Source organism: Raphanus sativus, chromosome 7 (genome assembly GCF_000801105.2).
Source record: "Raphanus sativus cultivar WK10039 chromosome 7, ASM80110v3, whole genome shotgun sequence".
Classification (NCBI taxonomy): Eukaryota; Viridiplantae; Streptophyta; class Magnoliopsida; order Brassicales; family Brassicaceae; genus Raphanus; species Raphanus sativus.
Window position 1 is genome coordinate 15083837 of NC_079517.1, and position 24845 is coordinate 15108681.

The 24845-nt window shown below is 43.7% G+C and overlaps 5 protein-coding genes, 1 long non-coding RNA gene and 1 other non-coding gene across 9 annotated transcripts; 2 read left to right on the top strand and 5 right to left on the bottom strand.

The window, feature by feature from the left end:
* Positions 1-399: 399 nt before the first annotated feature.
* On the bottom strand, positions 400-3526 carry LOC108817208 (protein FAR1-RELATED SEQUENCE 8). The gene is made up of 3 exons (XM_018589850.2): positions 3392-3526; positions 2753-2856; positions 400-2633 (listed from the first exon to the last, which is right to left on the bottom strand). The coding sequence occupies exons 1-3, from the start codon at positions 3483-3485 to the stop codon at positions 540-542; spliced, it is 2292 nt and encodes a 763-aa protein (XP_018445352.1). The 5' UTR covers positions 3486-3526; the 3' UTR covers positions 400-539.
* LOC130497970 (uncharacterized) lies at positions 2769-7450 on the top strand. The gene is made up of 2 exons (XR_008937009.1): positions 2769-2885; positions 5120-7450. It is a non-coding gene; the product is annotated as an uncharacterized LOC130497970 (long non-coding RNA).
* Positions 3022-6924, bottom strand: LOC108817209 (protein MLN51 homolog). The gene is given in 11 exon segments (XM_018589851.2): positions 3022-3297; positions 3392-3590; positions 3718-3778; positions 4062-4117; positions 4512-4631; positions 4886-4988; positions 5157-5343; positions 5346-5802; positions 5884-6077; positions 6220-6319; positions 6506-6924. Coding segments are annotated over 10 exon segments (1725 nt in total). The 3' UTR covers positions 3022-3297; positions 3392-3562.
* A 5478-nt stretch (positions 7451-12928) lies between the features above and the next one.
* LOC108817772 (coatomer subunit beta'-1) lies at positions 12929-19388 on the bottom strand. Its single transcript, XM_018590560.2, has 25 exons — positions 19207-19388; positions 18860-18880; positions 18703-18764; positions 18541-18595; positions 18417-18453; positions 17986-18311; positions 17749-17880; positions 17469-17617; positions 17279-17347; positions 17033-17180; positions 16885-16950; positions 16428-16616; positions 16163-16303; positions 15882-15956; positions 15582-15758; positions 15408-15499; positions 15209-15325; positions 14976-15090; positions 14820-14891; positions 14521-14717; positions 14347-14440; positions 14139-14245; positions 13730-13859; positions 13453-13606; positions 12929-13187 (listed from the first exon to the last, which is right to left on the bottom strand). The coding sequence occupies exons 1-25, from the start codon at positions 19207-19209 to the stop codon at positions 13165-13167; spliced, it is 2751 nt and encodes a 916-aa protein (XP_018446062.2). The 5' UTR covers positions 19210-19388; the 3' UTR covers positions 12929-13164.
* Positions 19389-19535: 147 nt separating this feature from the next.
* Positions 19536-20727, bottom strand: LOC108817774 (uncharacterized). Its single transcript, XM_018590562.2, has 3 exons — positions 20171-20727; positions 19841-20067; positions 19536-19753 (listed from the first exon to the last, which is right to left on the bottom strand). Exons 1-3 carry the CDS (start codon positions 20392-20394, stop codon positions 19746-19748), a joined length of 459 nt encoding a protein of 152 aa, XP_018446064.1. The 5' UTR covers positions 20395-20727; the 3' UTR covers positions 19536-19745.
* Positions 20728-20781: 54 nt separating this feature from the next.
* Positions 20782-20855, top strand: TRNAR-UCG (transfer RNA arginine (anticodon UCG)). Its single transcript has one exon. It is a non-coding gene; the product is annotated as a tRNA-Arg (tRNA).
* A 161-nt stretch (positions 20856-21016) lies between these two features.
* LOC108818297 (FCS-Like Zinc finger 10) lies at positions 21017-22867 on the bottom strand. 3 transcript variants are annotated; one of them, XM_018591230.2, is made up of 3 exons: positions 22659-22867; positions 21483-22210; positions 21017-21398 (listed from the first exon to the last, which is right to left on the bottom strand). In XM_018591230.2, exons 1-3 carry the CDS (start codon positions 22659-22661, stop codon positions 21275-21277), a joined length of 855 nt encoding a protein of 284 aa, XP_018446732.1. In that variant the 5' UTR covers positions 22662-22867; the 3' UTR covers positions 21017-21274. The 3 variants fall into 3 exon arrangements, with proteins under 3 accessions (XP_018446732.1, XP_056847233.1, XP_056847232.1); XM_056991253.1 differs by lacking the exon at positions 22659-22867 and having other exon boundaries at positions 21017-21395; positions 21483-22290; XM_056991252.1 differs by lacking the exon at positions 22659-22867 and having other exon boundaries at positions 21483-22290.
* Between the last annotated feature and the right edge of the window lie 1978 nt (positions 22868-24845).

Here is a 24845-nt window from a genome sequence, read left to right on the forward strand (position 1 = left end):
AAACATTGCTTCTGAAAAGCTTGTGTTGGTCTCATGAACCTTGCCTTCATCATTCCTTGTAAAATTCCAATCATCAGTATATGAATATCATCCAGTGCTAGTCTTGAATCCATTATCTGCTAACTCTAATATTAACAATAATTCTTTTTTTTTTTTGTAAATATCTTTTGTCAAACAGTAGCTGGTTGAGATTCACTACAGTTTTGAATTTCTGAAGCCTCGAGAAGACCTGTCTTGTTGATTTGCGTTAAATCATTTTGGCCAGGTGTGTATCTTTCTTGTCAAATGAAAGAAGATGAGATTAGCTTTCTGTTCACCCGCTCCCATGTGTACTACTAAATACGAATAATCCATCGGCCAGATCTTTTGAGCCATCTGGAAGCGGATTGAAAAATGACGGAACAAGAAAGATAAGTCTTTAATGATCCCTACATGAATCTATTGCAGGAATGAGTTCTGACCCTAATAATTATTAGAATTTCAATCAGGTGTGAAGATATAAAACATACTACAGTAGCAGGTAACACAAAAAAAGGTACCTACGAAGACTTCTCTGTCACTCTATTCACACTCTCTTTAAACGCTTCCCAGGCAACTCTGCAGTGCTCTTTCGATCGCATCCCTTGTTCAACGACCTGCATCGCTCTTCTGTGCAAATGCTCGTACCATTGCACCGGATTCGTCATGTCTACACAGCCTGACCCGAAATCTACAACATAGAGACGCTTCACGTCCTTACGCCAACGCTGCAGTATATACTGAGACGGGATTTCCTCCAAGCCCTTGTGGCTGAGCAGGAGGAGCACGTGTCTGCATTGGTACCCGTTGAAGCTGAAACCACCACACACACAGAAGCAACGTACCTGTGCTGCTCCTCCTCCTGCTGCAGCAGCAGCATTTGTCTCGTAGACGACCTCAAAGTCTCTCACTTTCTCTCCCTCCCGCTCTTTCACCACGTAAGTGGAGGCCGAGCCGCCGTTTGAGTGGACTTGCGTTACTCCAGAACATGAAGACGTCGCCGATACCTCCTCTTGGAACCTCGTGAATATCTCCTTTGTGAACACCTTTGCCATCTGAGACTCGTACGGGTGCGTTGTTTTGAGCTCAGGGATTGATTTGGACGACTCTGCATCGCACAAGGCCTCGTTTGTGTACTTTTTATCCAGAAAAGACTCGTACCCTTCGAGGAACTCTCTCAGTGAAGTCTGCTGGTGAACGTAGCTGCTGAAGATGAAGGGAGCTGCCGCGTTTCCCAGCCGAAAAGTCAGCCCCCCTGCCAAAAAAGTCTCCTTGAGGTAAACAGGAGCCCACTGTTCCCGATCCTGAAACAAACCCCGGACGGTCTCGTGATTCGTAAGCCCAAACCGATTGATCATTCCCTCCCAAGCGACTTCGAACTCCTCGACCTTGAGATAACCGTACACCACTCTGTTCAGCGCCACACGGAACGACTCTGAATCTTGTAGTACCCCGTCGTCGACAACGCTCCTAAAGATGGTTTGCAAGACGTGGGTCAAGCTAAGACGGTGGTGAGCCCTAGGGAAAACTTCGGATACTGCAGCCTGCACGGGCTTGCAATGCTCAGTGACGAAGGTCTGCGGGGGACGGCCCGACATGCAGGTAAGCCAAGCTCTGAAGAGCCAGACGTATGTCTCGGAGCTCTTCGTGTCAGCAACCAAACCACATCCGAGTAAGATGGGATCTCCGTGGTGGTTGATTCCAACAAACGCGACGAGAGGGAGGTCGTAGGCGTTGGATAAACACGTTGTGTCGAAGACAACCACGTCGCGGAAGTGAGAGTAAGCAGCCCTGGCTCGAGACTCGATCCAGAAGACGTTCCTGAGGCCACCTCCGTCGTGGCCGAGATCCATGGAGTAGAAGAAGTTGGGGTTGGTAAGCTGAGATTGGAAGAAGAAGTCCTGCAAGACTCTAAAGCTGAGATCCAAACGCCTCGAAGAGTGTGACTGATCATGACTGGTCTCCCCATTAGAGTCAATAGCATTGGTGGTCCTATACAACTTGATGGTGCGAACTTGGACATCAAGAGGCGGTTCAGGTTTTCTCTTGGTGGCAGCAGCAGCAGCGCCACCACAAGCTTTCTTGTGAGACTTGGAGTTGTGAGCTCGGTCAGGGTCAAAAGAGTGGTTGTGTTCGAGTTTGACTTCATCGATTTTCCATCTATCGAGTTCGATCAGTCTGAGGCGGATCATGGCCTGGCAACCGGTTCTCGTCTCTTTTCTCCGGGCGCTGTTGTTTGGTTCTTTGACCGTCTTGAAACCTTCGCAGTTGCAGCACAAGACGGCGCCGCGTTTCTCCTTGCTGTTACGCTTTGTCCACGAGGATTTGACCCTGATCGCGAAACCTAGGTCCCTCGCGTAGGAGTTGTAGTAAGTGTAGGCGTCGTCGTAGGAGTCGAATTCCATTCCGGTAGCGGGTGGTGGAGGAGGAGGAGGAGCCGACGACATCGAACACTTTTCGGATTCGTTGCTTTGAGCTGGGAATTGAGTAAGTAATCCATCGCAATCGTGGAGGTCGGGAGGAGGGTTGTTGTTGTCTCCGACGATTGGAAGGTCGTCGTCGTCTCTGTCTTGTACTACAACCAGCTGCTCGCTGCTTTGAGAACCCTCCTCGATCTGAAATCACAAGAATTAAACTCGACTCAGGTTGAAATCAAGTAAACGCCTAAGTTGGAACAAATCAAAATCTAATAAAGCCAACACTTGTAGTAGGGAAGGAAGAGAGAAAGGAGAACCGTGATGCAAAGATTAGAGTTTGGGGAGAGAGATTGGTCGTGGGGAGAGTAGGCGTTACTATCATCCATCATCGTTTGTCGCTGCGCAGGAGAGGAGGAGGAGGCTGTTTTGGGGGTCATTCAAATCAAAACCGTAAGTTTGGGGACGCTAACTACAATTTTTAGTTTCTTTTTTTTTTTGCTGCGTTATTTCTTTTTTTTCAAAATTCAACGTTCATTTCTCCAATTTTACAAAAACAACGAAGAAAGAAATAATTCTAAGAGAACAATCGATATAATACATCTTTCTTTTACTGAAAGGAGATTAACCAATAATATGATCGATTCCAAAATGAACAGAAACTCAAAATGCGCAAATTGTAAAGAGGGACTTCCGTACACACAACCTTAAGCAAGTACCAGACCACAAAAACCAAAACGCATGTCAAGTTCTCAACATTACAAATCATCTTAAAGAAAAACTAAGCAAAATGAACTAAAAGAATAAAAATTACAGACAGCGCAAAGCTCACAAAACTAAGCTCTTTTTAAGGCGCAACAACCTCCTGAAAATAAAATACACAAGCCCAACCAAACCAATAAGATCTCATTTTCCCATGTTATGTATAACTGAGTAGGAAGAACTTTAAAGTTGCATACCTAGTAAAATCTGTAACAATAGCAGCCCATAGTGCTCCCGCAGAGGAGAGCCAACAGAACCTGCAGCAAAGGAGGACCTCTTCCTCTCTCCCATACACACACACAGACAACTCCTCTTTCAACTTATTCTAACAAGAGAGGACCGTTCTTTGCCTTCTTTATACTTCGCACTCATTTGCTAAAGCTCATCTCCGAGTATCTAGCATATATGCACGGTTAAGCATCTCAATATAATACAGTTCTTTTTCTCAATATTTCGTACCCACCTACTCCTCTACTTAACACCCTAGACCTAAATACTCTCTCCACCCTAATTCAAAACTCACCTACGAGGCTGCTTGTTTGGGTTGCTGTTCGACCGTTGTGGTGTCCCATTGTCTGTAGCCTCTACATCAGAAAGGAGAAAAACTTTATTTCAAACCTAAACGAGCCTAAACAATCAATCCTCCTTGCACTTGTTTCATTTGGTCATAATTCGAAACAACATCTTTTGAATCTCTCATAAAACAAACAATGCTTGAGTAACTATATCCAAAATATTCAATGCTTTGTACCAGCTAGGCAGCTACCAATCATATCAGCGTAAATAATCTTTCAATATTCTCTCCTAAAAGACTAAAACTAAAAGGCAGATGCTTCCCCTACCAACTGATTCAACAAACCCACTTACCATGTCTCTCCACAGGCTTCTCTTCATCAGTAGTGTTCTTCGAACTGTTCTGTTGGCTGCCAAAAAAAAAGGTGTTAACTTGTTAAAGGGCAGGTGAGCCCAAATTAAATGCTTCACTACACACTCATAGTCAGAGAAGATCGACATTGTTACATGAGTGCCCGGTGAGTCTGGTAGATGAAAGCTACATGTTCTGGTGTACATAGTACGCTACATATCCGAACAGTTCGGAAATGAAATTCTAGCGTGTAACATGCATTTTGCAGTGTGCAACAAATATGACAAATCTCAAATCTAAAAATCTAAAAAATTCACGTACGATGGTTTCGTTACAGCTACATTGCAAGAATACTCTTCCTATAGGAACAATTAAGAATCAACATTTACGCATATGGAACTATGCAGGCTGATTAGCAATAATGAGAAAATGAAGACGATTAATTTATAAACCTGGATAGTCCCGCAGAGGAAGGTAACCCTGATTTGTGTACTTGGTAAGAACCATCAATTGCAGCATAAGGTGGAGGATATGACGCCCCCAGTGCTCCCGGGCCAGTCAAAATTGGCAGCCTGTCAATAATATAAACAAAAAAACCGGTAGGTAAGGAGCTAGGGAAATCAAACAACACACAAACAGCAGATAAATGAAAGCAACAATTCCGATAATGTTTGGGCCAGCAAAAGACTAAATCATCACAAATAACAAAAGCATGCAGAAAGTCAACTAAAAAATATGGAGTATATCTTTTCAAAACACGTAAAGCCGATCAAACTCAAAACTAACATCCACAAACGCGGTACAGCGAAAAGGAAGGACAGCATACCATGTCATCTCAGGATTTCCCGTACCATTTTCTGGTTGGACATATCCCGGAAGAGCCACTCCGAAAGTCGGTACACCACCGTGCTGACCACCGAATTGCATAACTGCACATGAAATGAACATGAAAAAATATGACCATAAAAATAAAACTGATCAAATATGCATATCGGCACCATTAGCTTTCATTTCATAGCATCCATGAACTGACTCTGGAAGATGTTTTTAACCATTCCAGTGAAGGATGAATGGTGGCATTCAAGAATACAACTTACCAGGCAGAAAAGCAGGGAAATTGGGATTGCTATGACCATTCGCCATGCCCCCGCCTGGGCCCATAAATTGTGTCCCTCCATACATGAAAGACCCTCTTCCACTAGGCTGGAGTGTACCTTTTCCCTTGGCAACCAAAGCACCAGTTTCTGTGACTGACCCTGTTTCACCAGAAATATACAGATTTTTTTTGATGAGCCAATTTTCGGTAGAAAAGAAAGCAGCAAGCTGATAACAGCTGGTTGTTGATCACAAGCCTCACCAGGAGGTTGACAGCCTTCAGTGTCTTTTGAAATTCCCCGGATTTGCATAGGCGAAAAAACATTGTCACCTTGATGAAGCACTTTCCCAGGGGGAGGTGCACCTCTACCTTGACTAGTAGTGCGTACCCACGAAGAGCTAGATTTTGTATTCCCAAACTTCTTTCCAGGCGGCGTAGGGCTTCCATTAACGTGCAGTCTACCCATGCCAGCTTGTAAATCCTTTTGTGCCAAGCTATTGGAGGAACCTGAAGGATAAAATGGAGGAGAAGCTGAGTTTAAGCTCGAAGCAACTATATTTATCTTGGCTTCAGTGTCTATGCTGTCTGTTTCTGTTGGTACACGTCCTGGATCAACGTGTGACGCTTTTACAAAAGAATTCTGGGACCTACAGATCCAGTGACGCTAAAATTAGAGATAGAACATTCGTTGGTAACTAGAGAAAAAAAACAAAACTTAAAAGACTCACTGTTTGGTTTGCAGAGAAGGTGCTTTAGTGCCTTTTCTCAAAGCAACTTCATGTCGTCTGGGCCCTCTCCCTCTTATGACAGCTTTAGGAAACTGATCTTGGTGTCCATTGTTGGTAACCACTTTAGAATTGCTCTCTCGAGAATATCCACGCTCCTGACCACGTCCTCTGACTCGGCCTCTGGAACTCCTCTTCTATGTTCACAAAGTTTTATCAATCAGCTTGTAAATTAAATGGAGATACAGAAGAAGTGACAAAAACATTGAGACAGAAAGAGGAAAAAAAAAGTCCAATATATCTAATGACTAGCAGAGAGATAGAGGGAGAGATAACTACATCATATTGGTTTTCTTGTGTATTCATCTCGTCATATTTGTCATGTCCCCATTTTCTTTCATCTCGGGATGGCCAGAGCCTCCTACCACCAGGCATTCGCCTACACAAGCAAAATCAAGACAAGTATGAATGGCTATAACTAAACAAGAAGAGAAGGGAAGAGCTCGGTCGAGTATAAAATAGCTTCTGCTGACAAATCGGCTAGATTTAGACGTTACATAGATAAATTTGCATGATATAATAATAGTTCCGTTAGAAAACAAAACCATATAGTAAGTAATAGTACCTATTAGGGGCAGCATCCAATTCCTGAAATCTGTCATCATGCATATAAAAAGCTCCAGCAGTTGGCACTGCAAAAGGTTCCTTCTGCTTTGGTTCTTCTCCATCCACAACAACACAGTCCTCCGTTCCCTTAGGCTCAGCCTTGCCAGCAACACTTGTCGTCTTGTATTCCATCTTCTCTTCATCAACTTCTCCATAATCACCATCTTCATCATAGCTATCGTCACCTTCTATGTCATCTGCATCGTTATCAAACTCCACGACAGCACTCTGTTCATCGGAATCGACGTCAGCACTCTGAATTTCTCCCCGGTTCTCATCCTCATCATCGCTCGCTTCTCTCCTCCTGGTAGCCAAGGAGCGCTTCAGTTCCTCGGGATCGCTCTCATAGTCCGCCTCTTCTACCACATCTGGGCCCATAATCCTCCTCTTGAATCACAGAACCACCCCAGACGAAGAAATTCAATTGAGCAATTAGTGGCAAAAAAAAACTTAAACCTCAGTCGACCATAACTAATTGCAGAAGAATTATGGAGAACTTTCTTAAGGAAAGAAGAACACCGCTACAGCCCTAACAGACGATGATTTGATGGAGAAATAGAGAGACGATACCAGATATCAAGGGAAAGTTACGGTTTCACGACGGAGAAGAGATCCGCACAAGACTCTTTATTGGTTTCTTCTGCCGATTGCTTGGGTTTGTGAGACGGAAGGAAGGAGGGTAATAACTTCTTTCTTTTTATGTCGAGGGGTAGGTTTCTTGTAACGTATTCTTATGAATGCGCACACTAAATATTATCCAAGTGATACGTATGAGGCCACACACCCACCGATCTTGTATCAGTACTCTCGCAGGGCCCGTAAGTGAGGAGAGGGAGTGGAGTTCATTGGCCCAAAGAGCGTTGGTACTTGAGGGCAGGTTCTAGAAGATGGATAAGGAATAAGGGAATAACGGCTCTGTTGCTGAGTCACAGACAGGATCACGTGCGTCGTTGGTCACCAGGAGAGCATGGGATCACGAGCCTTAGCGTAACAACTTTTGTATAAAGAGAGAGAGTAGAGAGAGGAGAGAGGTATCGATTGTATTGTGAAATCAGTCGAGAGGAGAGTGAGAAACTCCTAAGAAAAACTCTTGTACTCGCTTTCATCAATACAAAGTTCTTTATTTTCTTATTCTCTGATCTTATACAAGTTCGATACATCAAAAGTGTATCATTTGGTATCAGAGCCTTCGAATCTGGGAACCATGCCTCCGAAAAAGGATCCTGAGGTTACGCTCGAGCAGATGCAGCAACAAATGAGTCGGATTTCGCTGGTGGAGCAGGAGATCTCTCGTTTGGCGCCGATAGAGCAGACGATGAACGTGATGCAGCAACAACTGGCTGTCATGTTCAGTCGTTGGGAGGTTGAGCAGAAGGAGAAGGAAGCCGAGAAGGTCAAGCTGCGAGAGTTGGAGAAGGGAAAGGCACATCAATCTGTTGACCTTGTCTCTGAACCAACGATCGGGAGCAGAGTTGATGATGAGATCCTTCACCGGAGCCCGACGAAGTTTCCGACGCCGTTTCTGATGAGTGAAGACGGTTATTTCAGCCGGAACCACCGGGGTCAGGGATCCAACCTTAACGACGATCCCCTGCCTTGGCGTCAACCGTCGTGGTCCCGCCGTATGGATATTCCAACATTCGACGGTTCGGAGGTTGAAGGATGGATCTTACGGGTGGAGGAATACTTTGAGTTGGGGGAGTTTATGGAGGACGAGAAGCTACGACTGGTGCGGCTGTGTTTCTCCGGTGATGCACTGTTGTGGTACCGGTGGGAACGCACTCGCAACCCCTTTCGTACGTGGGAACAGCTTAAGCATCGTGTGTTAACTCAATACTCGACGCTTCAAGATGTCTCCGCCGGCGAACGTCTGTTGAAGATTCTTCAGGAAGGAACGGTTCGTGAGTATCACAGAGATTTCATCAATCTGGCTTCTCACGCGCCGGAAGTTCCTGAGTCGGTGCTGGAGTTCGCCTACATGAATGGGTTGTTGGGTAAGATTCGTAAAGGGGTGAAGATGCTGGATGCTCGGGGCTTACAACACATGATGAGAGCTGCGTTGAAGGTGGAGGACTGGGAGACGGAGGAGGCGTTAGCTCCGGTCAAACCTTCGAAGCAGATGTCTAGTGGGCCATCTCACACGAGTAAGCCCATTAGCGGTGTGCAGGCCCAGACTGTCGCGCAACCCAAGCCCAAAACTCAACCAACATTTCCTAATGCGACACAGCGGGGAATCGGAGCTAGGGCTGCGACAAATCATGGCCGCCTCAAGCCTCCGTTTCGTCGTCTGACTCCGACGGAAGTGGAGCGATGGAAGGCGCAGGGGTTGTGTTTCAAATGTGATGAGAAGTTTCACCCCAACCATCCGTGTGCTCAAGCTCAGTTGACGGTGATGCTGCTTCATCCTAATGGTGTCGAAGAGGAGCTGTTGGAGGAACCATGCGAGCTGGAGGAAACTGTGGAGGGGGTCGCAGCTTTGGTAGCGGAGGTATCAGTCAACTCAGTGGTGGGGATCTCTTCACCACGAACAATGAAGCTTCGGGGAGTCATTCAGAATCGGGAGGTGGTGGTGCTCATCGATAGCGGAGCCACACACAATTTCATCTCCTCAAAGCCGATTGCCGAACTGAAGCTTCCTCTGAGCTCCACGAGGAGCTATGGCGTGCTGGTAGCTGGGGGAGTGAATGTACAAGGCAGAGGTGTTGTGGATAGAGTGACGTTGATCCTGCCTTCGTGTCAGTTCACTACCAGCTTCCTTCCCTTGGAGTTAGGAGTTGCAGATATCATCTTAGGCGTGCAATGGCTTGACCCACTAGGCGAGATGCGGGTGAACTGGCAACAGCAGTGGATGAAGATTTGTGTTGCTGGCAAGTGGGTCGAGTTGAGAGGCGACTTGAGTTTACACTCTGAAGCAGTTTCATTGAAATCCCTCTGGAAGATTGTGGAGGCGGAAGGGGAGGGAGTTCTGGTGGAATTTGGCAGTTTGCAAACTGCTGAGGAGGTCGTCGCAATGGCTCTACCGGAGGAGTGGAAGGGGTTATTGCAGCAGTATGCTCCTGTATTTGCAGAACCTACGGAACTTCCACCATCCCGCGGGAAAGAACACATCATCACTTTGGAGGAAGGAGCACGACCTGTCAGTGTTCGGCCCTTTCGATACCCCCATATACAAAAGGCCGAAATTGAACGTCAGATTGCGTCCATGCTCGCTACGGGTATCATACAGGAGAGTGGAAGTCCCTTCTCCAGTCCTGTACTCCTCGTGAAGAAGAAGGATGGCAGCTGGCGTTTTTGCGTGGATTACAGGGCACTGAATAAGGTGACAGTTCCTGACAAGTATCCGATTCCGATGATCGATCAGTTGCTCGATGAACTCCATGGCGCACAGGTGTTCTCCAAATTGGACTTGCGTTCAGGATATCACCAGATACTTGTGAAGCAGGAGGACATCCCTAAAACGGCTTTCCGCACTCACGACGGCCACTACGAGTTCCGCGTGATGCCCTTCGGGTTATCAAACGCTCCAGCAACGTTCCAAGCTTTGATGAATCAAGTATTTCGTCCCTACCTCCGTCAGTTTGTCCTCGTCTTCTTTGACGATATCCTGGTCTACAGCCGTACGGTGGCAGAGCACAAGGAACACTTACAGATAGTTCTGAAGGTTCTGCAGGATCAAAAACTTTATGCGAACTTCAAGAAATGTCAGTTTGGGAGCTCGCAAGTGGAGTACTTGGGCCATGTTATATCTGGAGATGGTGTTGCAGTGGATGGGGAGAAGGTCAAAGCGATGCTTAAGTGGAGGGAGCCTAAAAATGTCAAAGAGTTGAGGGGCTTTTTGGGTTTGACGGGCTACTACCGCAAGTTTGTCAAGGACTACGGGAACATTGCAAGACCGCTTACTTGTCTGCTACGGAAGGAGCAGTTCGTGTGGAACGTCGCCGCAACGGAGGCATTTCGAGCACTCCAACAAGCTATGACTACTGTCCCGGTCTTGGCGATGCCTGACTTCGAACTTCCGTTTGTGGTGGAGTCGGACGCCTCGGGGTTTGGGTTGGGCGCCGTTCTCATGCAAAACCACCGTCCTATCGCTTTCTTCAGTCAAGCTCTGACTGATCGACAGCGTATGAAGTCTATCTATGAAAGGGAGCTCATGGCAATCGTCTTTGCGGTTCAAAAGTGGCGTCATTACCTGCTGGGACGTCATTTTGTGGTCCGTACCGATCAGAAAAGCCTCAGATTTTTGATGGAACAGAGAGAGGTGAACCTTGAATATCAGAAATGGTTGACTAAGCTGCTGGGATTCGACTTCGAGATCGTGTATAAGCCTGGCTTGGAGAATAAAGCAGCAGATGCACTGTCCCGACAAGTCACTCCGCGAGAACTCTTTGCTGTATCCATGACAACCGCTCTACAACTGGAGGAGATCGCCTGTGAGGTTGATAAGGATCCAGCGTTACAACAGCTGCGTTCTGAGGTGCAGACGGATGCTACAACACACCCTGACTACTCAGTGGTGCACGGGAGGTTGTTGAGAAAGGGTAAGCTTGTCCTGCCCAAGACATCGTCACTAATTGGAGTGATCATGGCTGAATATCACGACGGCAAACTGGGGGGTCACGGTGGTGTTCTAAAGACACAGAGGAGAATTGGGGAGCTGTTTTTCTGGGAAGGGATGATGACTGACATCCGACGCTACGTTTCAGCTTGCCAAGTATGCCAACGTCACAAGTACTCCACGCTGACTCCAGGGGGTCTGCTCCAACCATTACCAATCCCTGCAAGAGTGTGGGAAGACATCTCTATGGACTTCGTTGAGGGTCTTCCCCGCTCCCGCGGGATGAACACTATTATGGTAGTCGTTGACAGGCTTTCTAAGTACAGCCACTTCATCGGTCTCAGTCACCCGTTTACTGCTACTGATGTGGCTCTGCTGTTCACCCAAGAGGTAGTCAAGCTTCATGGCTTCCCGCGTACAATCGTGTCTGATCGTGACAAGATCTTCACCAGCGCATTCTGGAAAGAACTGTTCCGCTTGTCAGGGACACGCTTATGCTTTAGCACCGCTTACCACCCCCAGTCTGATGGACAGACGGAGGTAACCAACCGCAGCATGGAGACGTACCTTCGGTGCTTCGCTAGTGAGAAGCCTAAGACGTGGGCTACGTACTTAGCGTGGGCAGAACTGAGTTACAACTCTGCATTTCACTCCGCGTTGAAGATGACTCCGTTTCGTGCGTTGTACGGCAGAGACCCACCTACATGGATCAAATTTGAGACGGGTTCTACGACGAATGCTGAGTTGGAAGGGCAGTTGAGAGATAGAGATGCAGTGCTAACTCTGTTGAAAGAGAATCTACACCGCGCTCAGCAAATGATGAAGGATAGGGCGGATAAACACAGAAGAGAGCTCACTTTTGCAGTCGAAGATTGGGTCTATGTGAAGTTGAGACCTTACAGACAGAAAACTTTGGCAAGGAGGCTCAATGAGAAGCTTTCGGCTCGCTACTATGGTCCGTTTGAGGTTGAAGCACGCGTGGGACAAGTGGCTTATAAGGTGAAACTTCCTGCCGGGGCAAAGATTCATCCTACATTCCATGTCTCTCAGTTAAAGAAAGCAGTGGGGGAGACTGGTGACAGTTTACCCTTGCCTCCTCAGTTGAACAGCGAAGGTGAACTGGTCGTCGAGCCAGCAGCAGTGTTGTCTTCTCGCATTCATGGTGGTACGGGTCAGAAAGAGGTTCTCATTAAGTGGAAGGATCTGCCTGACCATGAGTGTTCTTGGGAATGGGTGTCTGCTATCAAGAAGAGGTTTCCGGGTTTTGACCTTGAGGACAAGGTCAATTTCGTTGGGGATGGTATTGATACGTATGAGGCCACACACCCACCGATCTTGTATCAGTACTCTCGCAGGGCCCGTAAGTGAGGAGAGGGAGTGGAGTTCATTGGCCCAAAGAGCGTTGGTACTTGAGGGCAGGTTCTAGAAGATGGATAAAGAATAAGGGAATAACGGCTCTGTTGCTGAGTCACAGACAGGATCACGTGCGTCGTTGGTCACCAGGAGAGCATGGGATCACGAGCCTTAGCGTAACAACTTTTGTATAAAGAGAGAGAGTAGAGAGAGGAGAGAGGTATCGATTGTATTGTGAAATCAGTCGAGAGGAGAGTGAGAAACTCCTAAGAAAAACTCTTGTACTCGCTTTCATCAATACAAAGTTCTTTATTTTCTTATTCTCTGATCTTATACAAGTTCGATACATCAAAAGTGTATCACCAAGTTCAAAATATCTGCAAGGTTTTTAGTATGTTGTTGAGTTTTGTAAGATTTTAACGAAATTGACTTGGCCTCTATTTTATCATTTTGACCTGACCTGGCTAAGAGATATTCATGGAATATTTCAGTTTGGAAAAAATATTATACACGAGGTTATGGACCAAATATATATCTACCGCTATTATGAGGGTGATTTTTTTTTGTTTTTGCCCTAAAACTCATATAACCAATGTTTTTCTATTAAACCATAAGCGGAGCGCAGTTTCTAACATTGAATCCCTCCCTTATCTCTTCTCCTCTCTGCTGCTTCCTCATTTCTCTCTTCACTGCATACGTCTTCACGAACACTACTCCTGCGGTGGTGTTAGAACTGTACCACAACCAAGCAAAAGATTTTCTTGATCAGTCTTTTAAATTGGTGGGTTGAAAAATAAATATGGAACCACTAAATATGCACATCCTCAGCATATATGAATATAGATGCAAACAGAAGCCCTATGATGTCATGTTTGTTGATGCATGAGAAGCAAACGACCTAAATGTCCTAGATAGAGCAAGCAGCATATCTTATAATCAAATTAATCACCGCAAAAATGTTATTAGACTGATGAGTTTCCTTCACTAATCATACATACCCCACTGTTCTTCAGACCCGTTCCCATTAACTAGCACAGAGCTATCTGTAGAGTCAGCGTCCACCACAACACCCTCCTCTTCCGCATTCTCTTCCTTCCCATCACCACTCTCTTCCTCAGCTTCCTGATTCTCCTCTTCTCCCTCTCCCTCAACCTGTTCACAAACAGGCCGTCCCAAACTTATCAATCGGTCACGGTATAACTTTAAAAAAAACTCCTATCATCTGTTCATGATTCTTTTCTCAAACTGTGCTCGAGAAATCTAGCTATTGCATACCTCGTCGAGAACATCCCCGTGCTCAAGCCTCTCCTCTTCTTCAACTTGCATGATTCTAAAAGCTTCCACCAAAGTTGTATAGTCTCTGTGTGTATGACTACCATAATCCCCAGCAGGAGGATGGACGCCCCTGCAACATAAATGAATACATGTACTTTGTCTATGAATATCCTGGAAACTTCAAATTGGCGGGGGATAATGAAAACAACATTGGGTTATGATTATACAGGGGTACTGATTCAAATCAAAACCAACCATACAACGGCCACTTTGCTATCTAATGCAGACACATTAAGGGATGAGCAACAATTAATTTAAAAGTGTCCTCTTTGACCCCCCAAAAAAAAGTGTCCTCATAAGCACTATTTCTACGAAGAAGCTAACCACCCCAACGGCGTCTGAAAGATACCTTGTCTCTGCAGCTCTTTCTTCAAGGGATAGGGCAACTTGCCAGTCCTCAAACAGATTGGGATACTCTTCAGGATCAGCCAGAGATTCAGCAGCCTTTGGGCTTATCTACATGCAGATCAAGAGTGGATCAAGAAAAGCTGTAGATTCTCAACATGAAAAGTTTGGATATCTGGTCAGAAGATGAATAGGAAGTGTCTAACACGAACCTTGGTCAAATCGTTTCTCCACAATGCCACTATTTCGGAGACCCTGCTCGGAAGGTATGAACGTGCTAGCAGAGCAGCTTCAGGTATCCGATTACTGTAAGTAGACAAATATCAGCATATACGCAACTACTTGCAGGAATATATGTCCCCAACGTAAGAACGGTGACGACGTACCTTTCCACCAAAAGATGCAGACAGTCTTCTACTTGACCCAACATGAACAAGCAAACAAAGGCGACATTATTCTTTCCTTGCTCTTTAGCTAGTGCTGCCAGCTTCGTCAATCCTTCTGCATCTCCCAAGGAAGAATAAAGTAGTAACAGACCACTCATATCCACAGCATGCCTCATGCATTCCTCAGCCATACCCAGCTAAATGATCCAAGCATGGGAAGGAAATTGAAAAGAATTACATATTAGCTCTAATCTTTGTGAAAAACTTAGAACACTACTTGCAGTTAGAAAATGAGTCACCTTCCCCGTGGACATCGCTAATTCTCCAAGTTGCTTCCATTTAGACTCACTTTGTGCTTCTACAGCGATGTCCTGTCAAAATACAAAAATTGGATTACAACAGATTGGGTAGGTCATGGAATAAAGCTTCACCAATGGTAAAAGCGACAAACTGACCTTTGCGACCTCCAATCTACCGAGCTGTATGGCCAACTCAAATCTGTAATCAGGGTCAGTAGCTACTTCCAGAGCATCTTCTGTCATTCCACGTGATTCCAAAAAGTGCGCGACACTGACAACATAAACAGATTTTTGAAGTTGAGAATCATGATGTGACCTTGGATGCATGTTCACTAATATGATAATGCAATCATAACTGAAATAATACGAGGACGTACACACTCACATACCTATTATGATGCTCCTTAGGAATTGAAGGTAAGACTTGATTAGCCTGTTCCAAATCTCCACGCATGACAAGAGTCTTGTACTCAATCAAACTTAAAAGTAAAGTGTAACCAATAATGCTGTAAACAATAAAATTGACACAGAAGTCAGTAAGTTACAACAACATTGGTCAGCAATATTAACTGTAAAACATCTGCTTACTTGAACTCTTTGTCAATTAAATAAACACGACTTTGATTAGCGAGATAACCCAACAAGTACATAGGTCGGTCCAGATGAAACATTGTCGTTACCTGTAATTTAAGAGGAATATTGAACATCATTTACAGTAAAATCAAAACAAGCTTTTTCCAAAATCCTAAAACGAAGCCTTACCTCACCACCAACACAGTAGTTAAGCCTCCAAGAAGAGTTGGTATAGATAAAACAATCCCCAACCCATAAGCCAGTCCGAACACGTTCATTGGTTTCATTGAGAAGCTCAAATGCATCCTCAATGCCTTCCTCATCAATTTCTTTACCGCCATCCATATAAGAGGAAACAATGTCGCGCTACAGCAGAACATTATAAAATATCTTGAAACCATGTATCGGACAGCAACAAGAGATGGAGAACAAACAAACGAAACTCTATCAGAGTTCTGGTACACTACCGAACTTTAAAAATATCCTCACATTGAGCTTAAGGATGTAGAATGATGAATCACTGGCAATTGCAACTAGATCACCACTGTCCGCCCAATAAAGATTCTGAGAGAATACAATAAACAAGAAACATTATACAGCAATAAGAGTTTCTGTTGCAGAAAAGAGCAGTATCAATCTGAATTTGTGCTTAAAGCCCCCCGATAGGATACTATCTTCTATTTCTCCGACAAATATTTCAGAAACTGTAATCTATAAACCACTCTTTTGCTAGAAACTAATAGAGATATTTCTGGCATATAAGAACTTACTTTGACGGTAACATCTATTCGCCTAATCAACCTACATTCCGCCCAATCATAGAAGCAGATAAAATCACTTGAGCACATAGCCAATAACGTCCCACCAAAAATGCGCTCTGCTGAGAACGTAGGCCTCACAGTCTTCTTTTCCTGCACAATATCAAACTAAGCTGTCAGTATATGTTAATCTAATTTAGATAATCGGACACACACGAAAAAAAGAGTTTTAAAAGCTGATCGGTGGGAAAAGAACATGCCAAAAGGAATAACAAACCTGGAAGTTCTTGCTGAAGATCTTGATCTTTGACGAGCTTTCCCTGACAGCATGTTCCCCCTCAGATGACCAAACAAATTCCAGGGCCGAGCCAAACGACCTATTTCTCCATGCCAAGGCAGTGTAAATGATGTACTCACCATCTCCACAAACAACGACAAACCTACCATTGGGGTTGTGCTTCAGGCTCTGAAAAGCAAAACAGAAACATAAATGACAGTGGGTAATCACAAGCTTTAAAAACGGCTGAGGTCGTATTTCAACTAATACAAGTAATCTATCAAACAGCCCAAAAAAAAAATAACTACATGCAGCAATTGAAGAAAAACATTGGCACTACATAATCACTAAATTTTCAACAAAGCGTAAGAAAATGAAAATCCACAGAAGCGAAATCATATTCCCTCCATTACCTAAAGCAAGTGACAACGTACACAACTAGAAGGATGCCACTTACTTGAGGATAAAGATCGCAAGTCCCTAGCTCTTTAACAGCCAAAGGCAGTCTCTCACCATCAGTGACCTAAGTAAGTCCACAGTCAAATGACAAACATTGCCATTTTTATATCTAAAAAAAACAACAGTGTAAAAAAGTGTTCCCAGACCTCATCTGTGCCAACGCTCTTGATATTCACAGTATGTATCTCATTGTGTTTAGCCCAAATAATTTTCCCACTGTTGTCCATACTAGCCACTGGTATTTCACGGCCAAGTTTCACCATTGTGGACCCTTCGTCATAACCAATTACAACCCTGGAAAATGATATGGTATTATCAAAGAATCATATGTGACGATAAGTGTACCTTTGGCAGGGCATGAGTACTGACATCGTAAGAGTTCAGAAACTTACCGGTGTGAACCTTTCATGTGTCCAATAGCCCAAACCCTCTCAAGGCCATAGTTCAATGTATTCTCAAGCCTAAAGGTCAAATATTAAGTAAACTTGTTGGATGAAACTATCTAGAGGACTTTAGAAAGATTGTAGGAAACTTTTAAGATCGAACCAATATTAGCTCCGATAGATATATCATACGAGTTACCTGTAAGTGGTGGCATGCCATATGCGAACAGTTCCATCCTCGGATCCCGTAATAATTATTGGGAGCTCTGGATGGAAACACACTGCAGAGACATTGTGTGTGTGACCGTCAAGTGTTTGAACGCAAGTCTTTGTTTGGTAGTCCCACACCTGCTTGCAGAAGACACTTATGAGCAATAGAAAATCCTGGAGGAACCTATGCAAGCAATACAAATGGAAAAACATACAAGCCACATATATCGCAAACAACTTGCAAAGAAGCAAGACAGATGAGAACATACCTTAGCAGTATGGTCATCAGAACCAGTGATTAGGTATGGTTTGTCCCCACCAGTAAAGTAGTCAACACAATTGACCCCTTTCAAATGTGCATCCAAAGTAAAATTTGGATCCGGAGAACCAAGATTCCATATCTAGATAATTAAAAAAAAGATGTAAAAACAGGAGAAAGGTTTAGCTTCTCATGCTGCGAATGAACAAACAACATGTATCGTAGGAGTCAAAGACGAATCTCTCACTTTAATGGAACGGTCAAGCGAAGCACTAGCAAAAGTATTGGTGTCTTTGGGATTGAAAGTGACTTGCATAACATAATGGGAATGGCCTTCGAAAACCTGAGTGCAAAGCCAATCCTTCTCCCAATCCCAGAGCTTGATGAGCATATCATCAGATGATGATAAGACATAAGGAAGGGTGGGATGAACAGCAACACACCTAATGTAATCAGCATGAGCCTCAAATACTTTGATCTTATCCATTGTGTTGTAGTTGTAGACACGAACGAACATGTCATCAGCTCCAGCTACAACCCACTGCTTGCGTGAGACAAACTTAGCAGACCGAACTGCACAGCAATGACATAAGACTCAACAAATGCCAGACCAGAGAATGCAGTGGTGCAAGCATAAGGAAGAAGGAATAGTAATAATGAAAGGGTGTTGATCGGTACCAGGCAATTCAGTCACCTCGAAAGATTTAACCATAGTCTGGAGAAGGAGCACGCACATAAGTGTCAAGAGTTATAAATCAGGAAGAGTATAAGACTAAGATGATCCAAAAGATGGGATACTTACCTGAGTCTGATAATTCCAGATGCAGACTGTTCCGGAATACAAACTTGCCAGGATCCTGCACCAGTTAATAGATTAATGTTTTTCTCAAACCTCAGCCAAAAAAAGTAAAAGAAAAACTGAGAATGATACAAAGCAATGGAGAAAAAAAAAAAAAAAAATTACCATGGTTCGGTTGGATGGAGATCGACAGATTTGACTCTTTCTGATCTTTGAAGAAACTTGCGCTGATCAAAACATATAAGCGGAAGAAAAAGAAATCAATCAGGAACCGTACAAGAAAGATAAGATTACAAGGAGGTCCAAATCGCCGACGCATTACCTTGATTTCGAGTCTCAGAGGCTGCGTGTGAAGAATTCCAAAGAAAAAGCACAAATGTAAGTTAGTGCCGGGCAGAAAATAAAAAAAAAGAAAAAGAACTCGTACAAGTTGATGATTCTCACAGTAACGAGTTAGTTCATTTCTAACAAAAAAACTACAAAAACTCAGCGATCCAACTTTTGTTTCGATCCGGGACGAGCATTTTCAAACAAAGAGAGACTCCCGCGTTCGATTTTATAAATTTTTAGTGCAATGCAGAGCACAATCTTTCGTTGAGAGACGATCATGATGTTTACAGATTGGGAAGTAGATCTAGGTGGGGAATCGAGAGGGATCATATCACTAACCATGTTTGCAAGTTGCAAGTCGAGAGGAATGGAATGTCTCTACAGGAGATCGGCTTGATGATCGCAAGGAAGAAGAAGAAGAAGAGTAATGCAACGACAAAGGGGGCAGAGGCGTTGGGTGGTGATTCTAGGCCTACTTCCCAGTGCGCGTGTTGTTGGCCGATTTCGATCTGTAATCGCTTATGCGACGTCGTTTTGGTTTTCAAATCGCGTGTTTTTTCATAGACATTGACGACCGTATGCGATATTACAAATGAAGAACTAGGGGGCACGCTAAGCACGAAACATCTTGATTGGAGACAAGTGTTATCCCGTATAACAAAAATGAATGAGACGATAACAAACTTAGCACGAAGCAACTTCAAAGCATTCAAGAGTCGTGTTTTTTCTCTCCATAAAATTGAAAGGGATGCAACAAAGAAACGTGTTCCAAAGTGTTAAAAACTTTCAAAGTGACTAAAAAGCTGCAGGCAGAGGTAGTAGTAGTCCAAACACTTCTTTTGCCCAATTCTCATCTCTGTACATACATCACTTGTTCATCAAACCCCTGCATAGAAAGTCATTTGAGCTATATATGTAAATAAATAAATTGGAGATTTCAATGACCGAAAGAAAGTTGATAGTATCATCATACTTGAATGGAAACGATCCATAGGAATCTCACGCTGCTCGCGTTTAATGCAGAGGTACTCAGCTAGCAACGCCATAACAGCAAGCCCCGTGCCATTAACAACCCACCATGCCATAGAGGAAGGCCATCCACCATTGAGGATGCACAAGTAGAGATGTATGATGTAGAGAGTTGCAGAGAAATCCAGGCATTTCCGCGCTCGCTCCACCACAAATATCATGTACACAGCCCTAGTTATTATACCAATCAATCAATCAATCAATCAATCAATCAACTATTGAAACCGTAAGAAAATAAGGGAAATGAATATAAAGAGGTTTCTAAGTGACTAACACTGCAAGGGAAGTGAAGAGGAAAGAGGCAATGACACACCAGCCGGTGAGGGTAGAAGTGGTGAGAGTGGCGTAATCGAAGAAGTAGACAAGGCTAAGGCGAGGAACACGAAGGCCAAGAAAGAGAACCATGAAGACTCCAAGGGAGAGATAGAAGGAGCACTGAAGGCATATAATCTGGCCAACGATAAGCCAAGGATCCCATACTGCTGTGCCATAGAACATGGCTGCTGCCTAACACGAATGATTCCTAAAACTGGTGGTTGCAAAAGTAACCAAATATCCAAAGCAAAATTCTAAAAACAATTCCCAGATCTACTTTTTTCTTTTTGGTTTCCACTGATTGCAAAACAGACGGACGATCACCCGGAAAACGCAACTGAGATGACGGAAGGAATCTAAAAAAATTCGAGAGCAGGGATCCGCTGAGTCGGCAACAGCTAGAGATGCATGAACGCCAGATCGATCCTTCTTATGCCGATCCAGGCTCCAGCCAATACGAAACGATTTTTGCAGAGATTAGAGAGAAAAGGAAACCTTGCTTGGTATCTATCACCAGCAACAAATCGTCCGATACCAACTTGTACCATTACTTTAGTGATCTTTCAGAAAGACCGCATAGCGCAGTGGATTAGCGCGTTTGACTTCGGATCAAAAGGTCGTGGGTTCGACTCCCACTGTGGTCGTTTGTTTTAATTTTAATTCTTTTTTTTTGTCTTTTTTTCAAGCAAAGAACAAAACAAAAAAATGAAGTAAAGTAGAATCCCAATCATTCAATTCAATTCAATAGTGTATTACATAATCTGTGGTGGTACTCAGTATAGCCTTGCAAAACAATAATTGAAAGAAGAATACAAATGGTTCCCCTTCAAATATGATAATAAAGTCACAAATACAATGGTAGTACAAACAAAAGAAAGGATGAGCCGGGGGCATCAGGCCACACCAAAACTCAACCCCCCTTGGATCAACAACAAGCTTTTATTCAGAGCACGCCTGCAAAAATCTCACCAAAAAAAAACGAAAACCTTACAACACTAATAATAAACTCACACATGATCTCTCCCAAAAAAGCCTCAAGAAAATGAGAACAACTTTGCCTGGGTTAAGAGGCCATAGGAAACAGATCCTCGTTGTAACTTGATCCAGGCGATATCTCCAAACTATCTTCAACACCTCCCTTGTCACTTTCCTTCCCTGCTGCCCCTGCTGCTGGCGATGCCTCCCTGCTAAAAACAAATAAATAGAAATGTTATTCTATCTTTAATTTAAGACCACATATTTCTCATTATCATTTAAAGTATGAGCCAGACCCGTGCATATGAATGTGGTTGTCGGTGAAAGAATCATCATCATCCCCTTCTGGTTTCTCAGTTTCATCCTTGCTTCCCAACTCTTTGGGGTCACAATCCAGGATGCAGTCACCAAATATATGAGTTGTTTTCGGGTTTGGCCCATGAGAAATGATACAGGTATAGTCCTCGGAGAGTGCCATCTCACGTGCAGAGAGCGAGCGAGAATAAGCCTGGCTGGAGATTATATCCACAGGAGATGAGCTCGACCTCCTTGGAGAGTCATGTTCCTCCACAACACCAGTGATTGAATCACACGGAAGAGGATCCTCCGCAGCGTCAGAAGACATGGAAGGGGCGGCATAGTTTTTAGGCAACGAGTTGGATTTAACACAAGAACCAAACAGCCTGGGCTTGATTTGAGGGGCAAGCACGATGTTGTTGAATAAACCCTCCTCATGCCCCCTTTCTTCTTCTTCTCCAACGCTGGAGCTTAGAAGAGAGAGGCCGACTTTGTCAAAAGCCCATCTGTTACGAAACCTGGGAGATGAGAGGGGAGCAGCAGCAGCAGCAGCTGGAGGAGACCTGGGGCTAAAGAGGCCACCAAAGAGTGAAAAATCAAGAGGAGAAGTAGGGCTCCTCCCTGCTGCATCAGAGTCTTTAGCCACAAAAAAGCGAGGGATGCTAAAGAGTGGGGCGCTGCTGCTAATGGGTTTGAGATCAGACGTATCTGAGGAGTCTGGATCAGCCTCAGCCATTCCAAAAAAAAAAAAAATTATTAAGCTGATAGGATTTGTGTGGATGATTTACTACAACAAGTCATTCATTCCTACAAAAAAAAAACACAATACTTTCTCATCAGAATTAAACAGAACAAAAAAAAACACAATCTATTTTGAATCTGGTTCAAAAAAAAAAGCATCTAAATGTCACATCTTTTATCTGCTTCATTCAATCCAGACAGAGCATCTAAAACTGAGGTTTATCACACAGACAAACAAACAAACTTTGGTACGGTTTCTAATGGATGAAAATAAACTACACAAGTGGGAGGCTTATAGAATACAACTGTATAGAGAATAATAACACTGAAACCCTCCAGGAAACGGTTGTAAAATCAGCGATTGCAATGATCAGTTAAAAGACTGACGACTTGGATAATCGCAGTATTTTTTTAAGTAAAAAAAGAGCAGATACCATGATTGTTCGATCAACTGGTCCAGATTAGAGGAAAGCCAAATGCAGGTGCTCCATCTTTTTAAATACGAGTTGAATGAAATATCAAGTTGAAAAAGAATCAGGGGCGGAGACGACTATATTGGGGCCCTTCTTCTTCTTCTCCTCGTCGTTATCTTCTTCTTCTCTCTCTCCCTTATTATTATTATTTTTTTCTTTCTTCTACTGTGTGATTTTTAAGAAGCAAAGAGAGCGGAATACGTACAAGAAGAGTTTTTTTTTTTTTTTTGAACACGCGTACAAGAAGAGTATAAAACTGATTTTCCCTCTACTTTGTTTATTTTTTTCTTTTAAAGGTAAAAAATCAGTAATAATAATATAATGTGTCGAGTGTCTCGTACGAGTGATCGTGTCGCCCATTATCCAATTTCCCGTGACTCCTTGTTTTTCTTCTGTTTACTTTTCTCACTCTCTTTCGAATTAAACTTATTTGTTGACCATTGTGAAGAAAAATATATATGTTAGAGCTGTCTTCTCTGAATATTCCTTTCTGGGTGAATCAGAGAAACAGTTTTGTTGGGCTTCAGCAGCCCATCCACCACTCATTTGCCCCGTTCCTACTGAAATGAAATGTGAAAATATTCCTAGATTGAAAAGACTTATTCTTAGGTTCACTCAACCTAGAGGTTCACCCCTAGAGTTGAAAGGTTTAAACAGAGAGAGAGTAGTGAGAGAAAGTAGATCGAAACTCCGGCGGTCGGCCGGCGCGTGAGCGTCCGTGCCGCCGTCGGAGATCTTAATCTTCCAGTCAAGTCTGTCAGATCTTGGCTCTCTTTCGTCTCCTTGTCACGACTGCTTTGTTGGAGCTCTGGTCCGACCCATCCTTTTGTCGGCAACTCGAGGAGTTAACCGATTCAATCGGCGGGTCTTCAACTGGAGTAAAGACGCCGTCGTGTGTAAGCTACGGAGTAGGGTTTTTTGTGTGGTGTTTTTTTTCCGGGAGGCGGAAGCTCTAATAGTTCCGTCGCCGCCGGTCCTTGCCACCGGGAGGAGGGAGCTTCTTCAGCTTCTCTGTCGCCGGTTTCTATCCCCGGGGAGTGAAGACTTCCACAGTCTTGCGCCGCCGGTTTCTAGGTTAATCTAGGTTACTTATGGATTAGGGTTTGTGGTCAAAGTTTGGCTCGGGTTGGTAGCTGCGCTTGTGTTTAAATGGCTCGCGTGTTTGCGATGATGGATGAGCTCTTGAGTAGATCGAAGACGATCTTCAGAGTGAAGGAAAAGCAGGAAGCTTAGAGAGATGGTTGCGGTGTGGAGGCTCGTTGGTTTCCCGAGCTCCGACGCGACGAGTTACGGTGATGTTGCAGCCGACGGCGTTTCGAAGAGGAGGCGGTCAAATCGAGGCAGACCGGACGCGTGGCGTCCTAAGGGCGAAGATCACAACAAGTGGTTTGGGCCTCTTTGACACGTGGGCCTGCTCGAAGCCGTGCGGTTTCATTTGGGCCGAAGTGTAGACCCGTTAAGGGAAGAGTTTGTGGGTTCAGGATTTGGGCTCAATGTTTTTGGCCCGTATTTTGGTGTAGTATGCATGTTGCTTAGTCTGGGATGTATGGACTTTGGGTATGTATGTGGACTTGGCCCGTTTTATAATTAATATTAAAGTCTTTGAGGGAAAAAAAAAAAAGAGGTTCACCCAACTAATAGGAATCACTCATTTCACAATTTATATATTTTAAATAAGGAAACAAAATATTATCAAATTATATTATGTTTTTTTAAAAAAATGTTAAAAGATAAATATATGCAAAAAAATAAAAATATTTTAAATCCGTCATCAAAACGCTAAGCCTAAACTCTAAATTTTAAATTAAAAACATTAAACACTAAATCTTAAAAATACAAAATCCTTAATCCTAAAGAGAGTTAAAGATTTACCCAAAGGTTTAGGGTTTAGTATTTCGATGACGGCGTTAAAATATCTAAATATCTTTTGCATATACTAGATTTTAGGGTTTAGAGTTTAAGATTATCCAAGAGTTTAGTATATACCCAAGGATTTAGGGTATACTCAAGGGTTTAGGGTTTATTATTTAGGGTTTAGGGTTTAGGGTTTATTATTTTATATGTTTTTATTTTATTTATTTTAAAACATAATATAACTTGACAATATTTTGTTTCCTTATTTAAAAGATATCAATTGTGAAATGAGTG

What these genes read in the sequence shown, in the direction of transcription:
- LOC108817208 (XM_018589850.2), bottom strand. Translation starts at nt 3,485, where the DNA reads ATGGGAGAGAGGAAGAGGTCCTCCTTTGCTGCAGGTTCTGTTGGCTCT. An exon ending in ATTGTTACAGATTTTACTAG is followed by an intron (nt 2,857 to 3,391) that starts GTATGCAACTTT and finishes CCCCCAAAACAG; the next exon opens with CCTCCTCCTCCTCTCCTGCG. An exon ending in ACTCTAATCTTTGCATCACG is followed by an intron (nt 2,634 to 2,752) that starts GTTCTCCTTTCT and finishes TTGTGATTTCAG; the next exon opens with ATCGAGGAGGGTTCTCAAAG.
- LOC108817772 (XM_018590560.2), bottom strand. An exon ending in GAATAGATGTTACCGTCAAA is followed by an intron (nt 15,957 to 16,162) that starts GTAAGTTCTTAT and finishes GTATTCTCTCAG; the next exon opens with AATCTTTATTGGGCGGACAG. An exon ending in GTAGATTGGAGGTCGCAAAG is followed by an intron (nt 14,892 to 14,975) that starts GTCAGTTTGTCG and finishes GTATTTTGACAG; the next exon opens with GACATCGCTGTAGAAGCACA.
- LOC108817774 (XM_018590562.2), bottom strand. Translation starts at nt 20,394, where the DNA reads ATGTTCTATGGCACAGCAGTATGGGATCCTTGGCTTATCGTTGGCCAG. An exon ending in CTCTTCACTTCCCTTGCAGT is followed by an intron (nt 20,068 to 20,170) that starts GTTAGTCACTTA and finishes TATAATAACTAG; the next exon opens with GGCTGTGTACATGATATTTG.
- LOC108818297 (XM_056991252.1), bottom strand. Translation starts at nt 22,219, where the DNA reads ATGGCTGAGGCTGATCCAGACTCCTCAGATACGTCTGATCTCAAACCC. An exon ending in AACCACATTCATATGCACGG is followed by an intron (nt 21,399 to 21,482) that starts GTCTGGCTCATA and finishes ATTTGTTTTTAG; the next exon opens with CAGGGAGGCATCGCCAGCAG.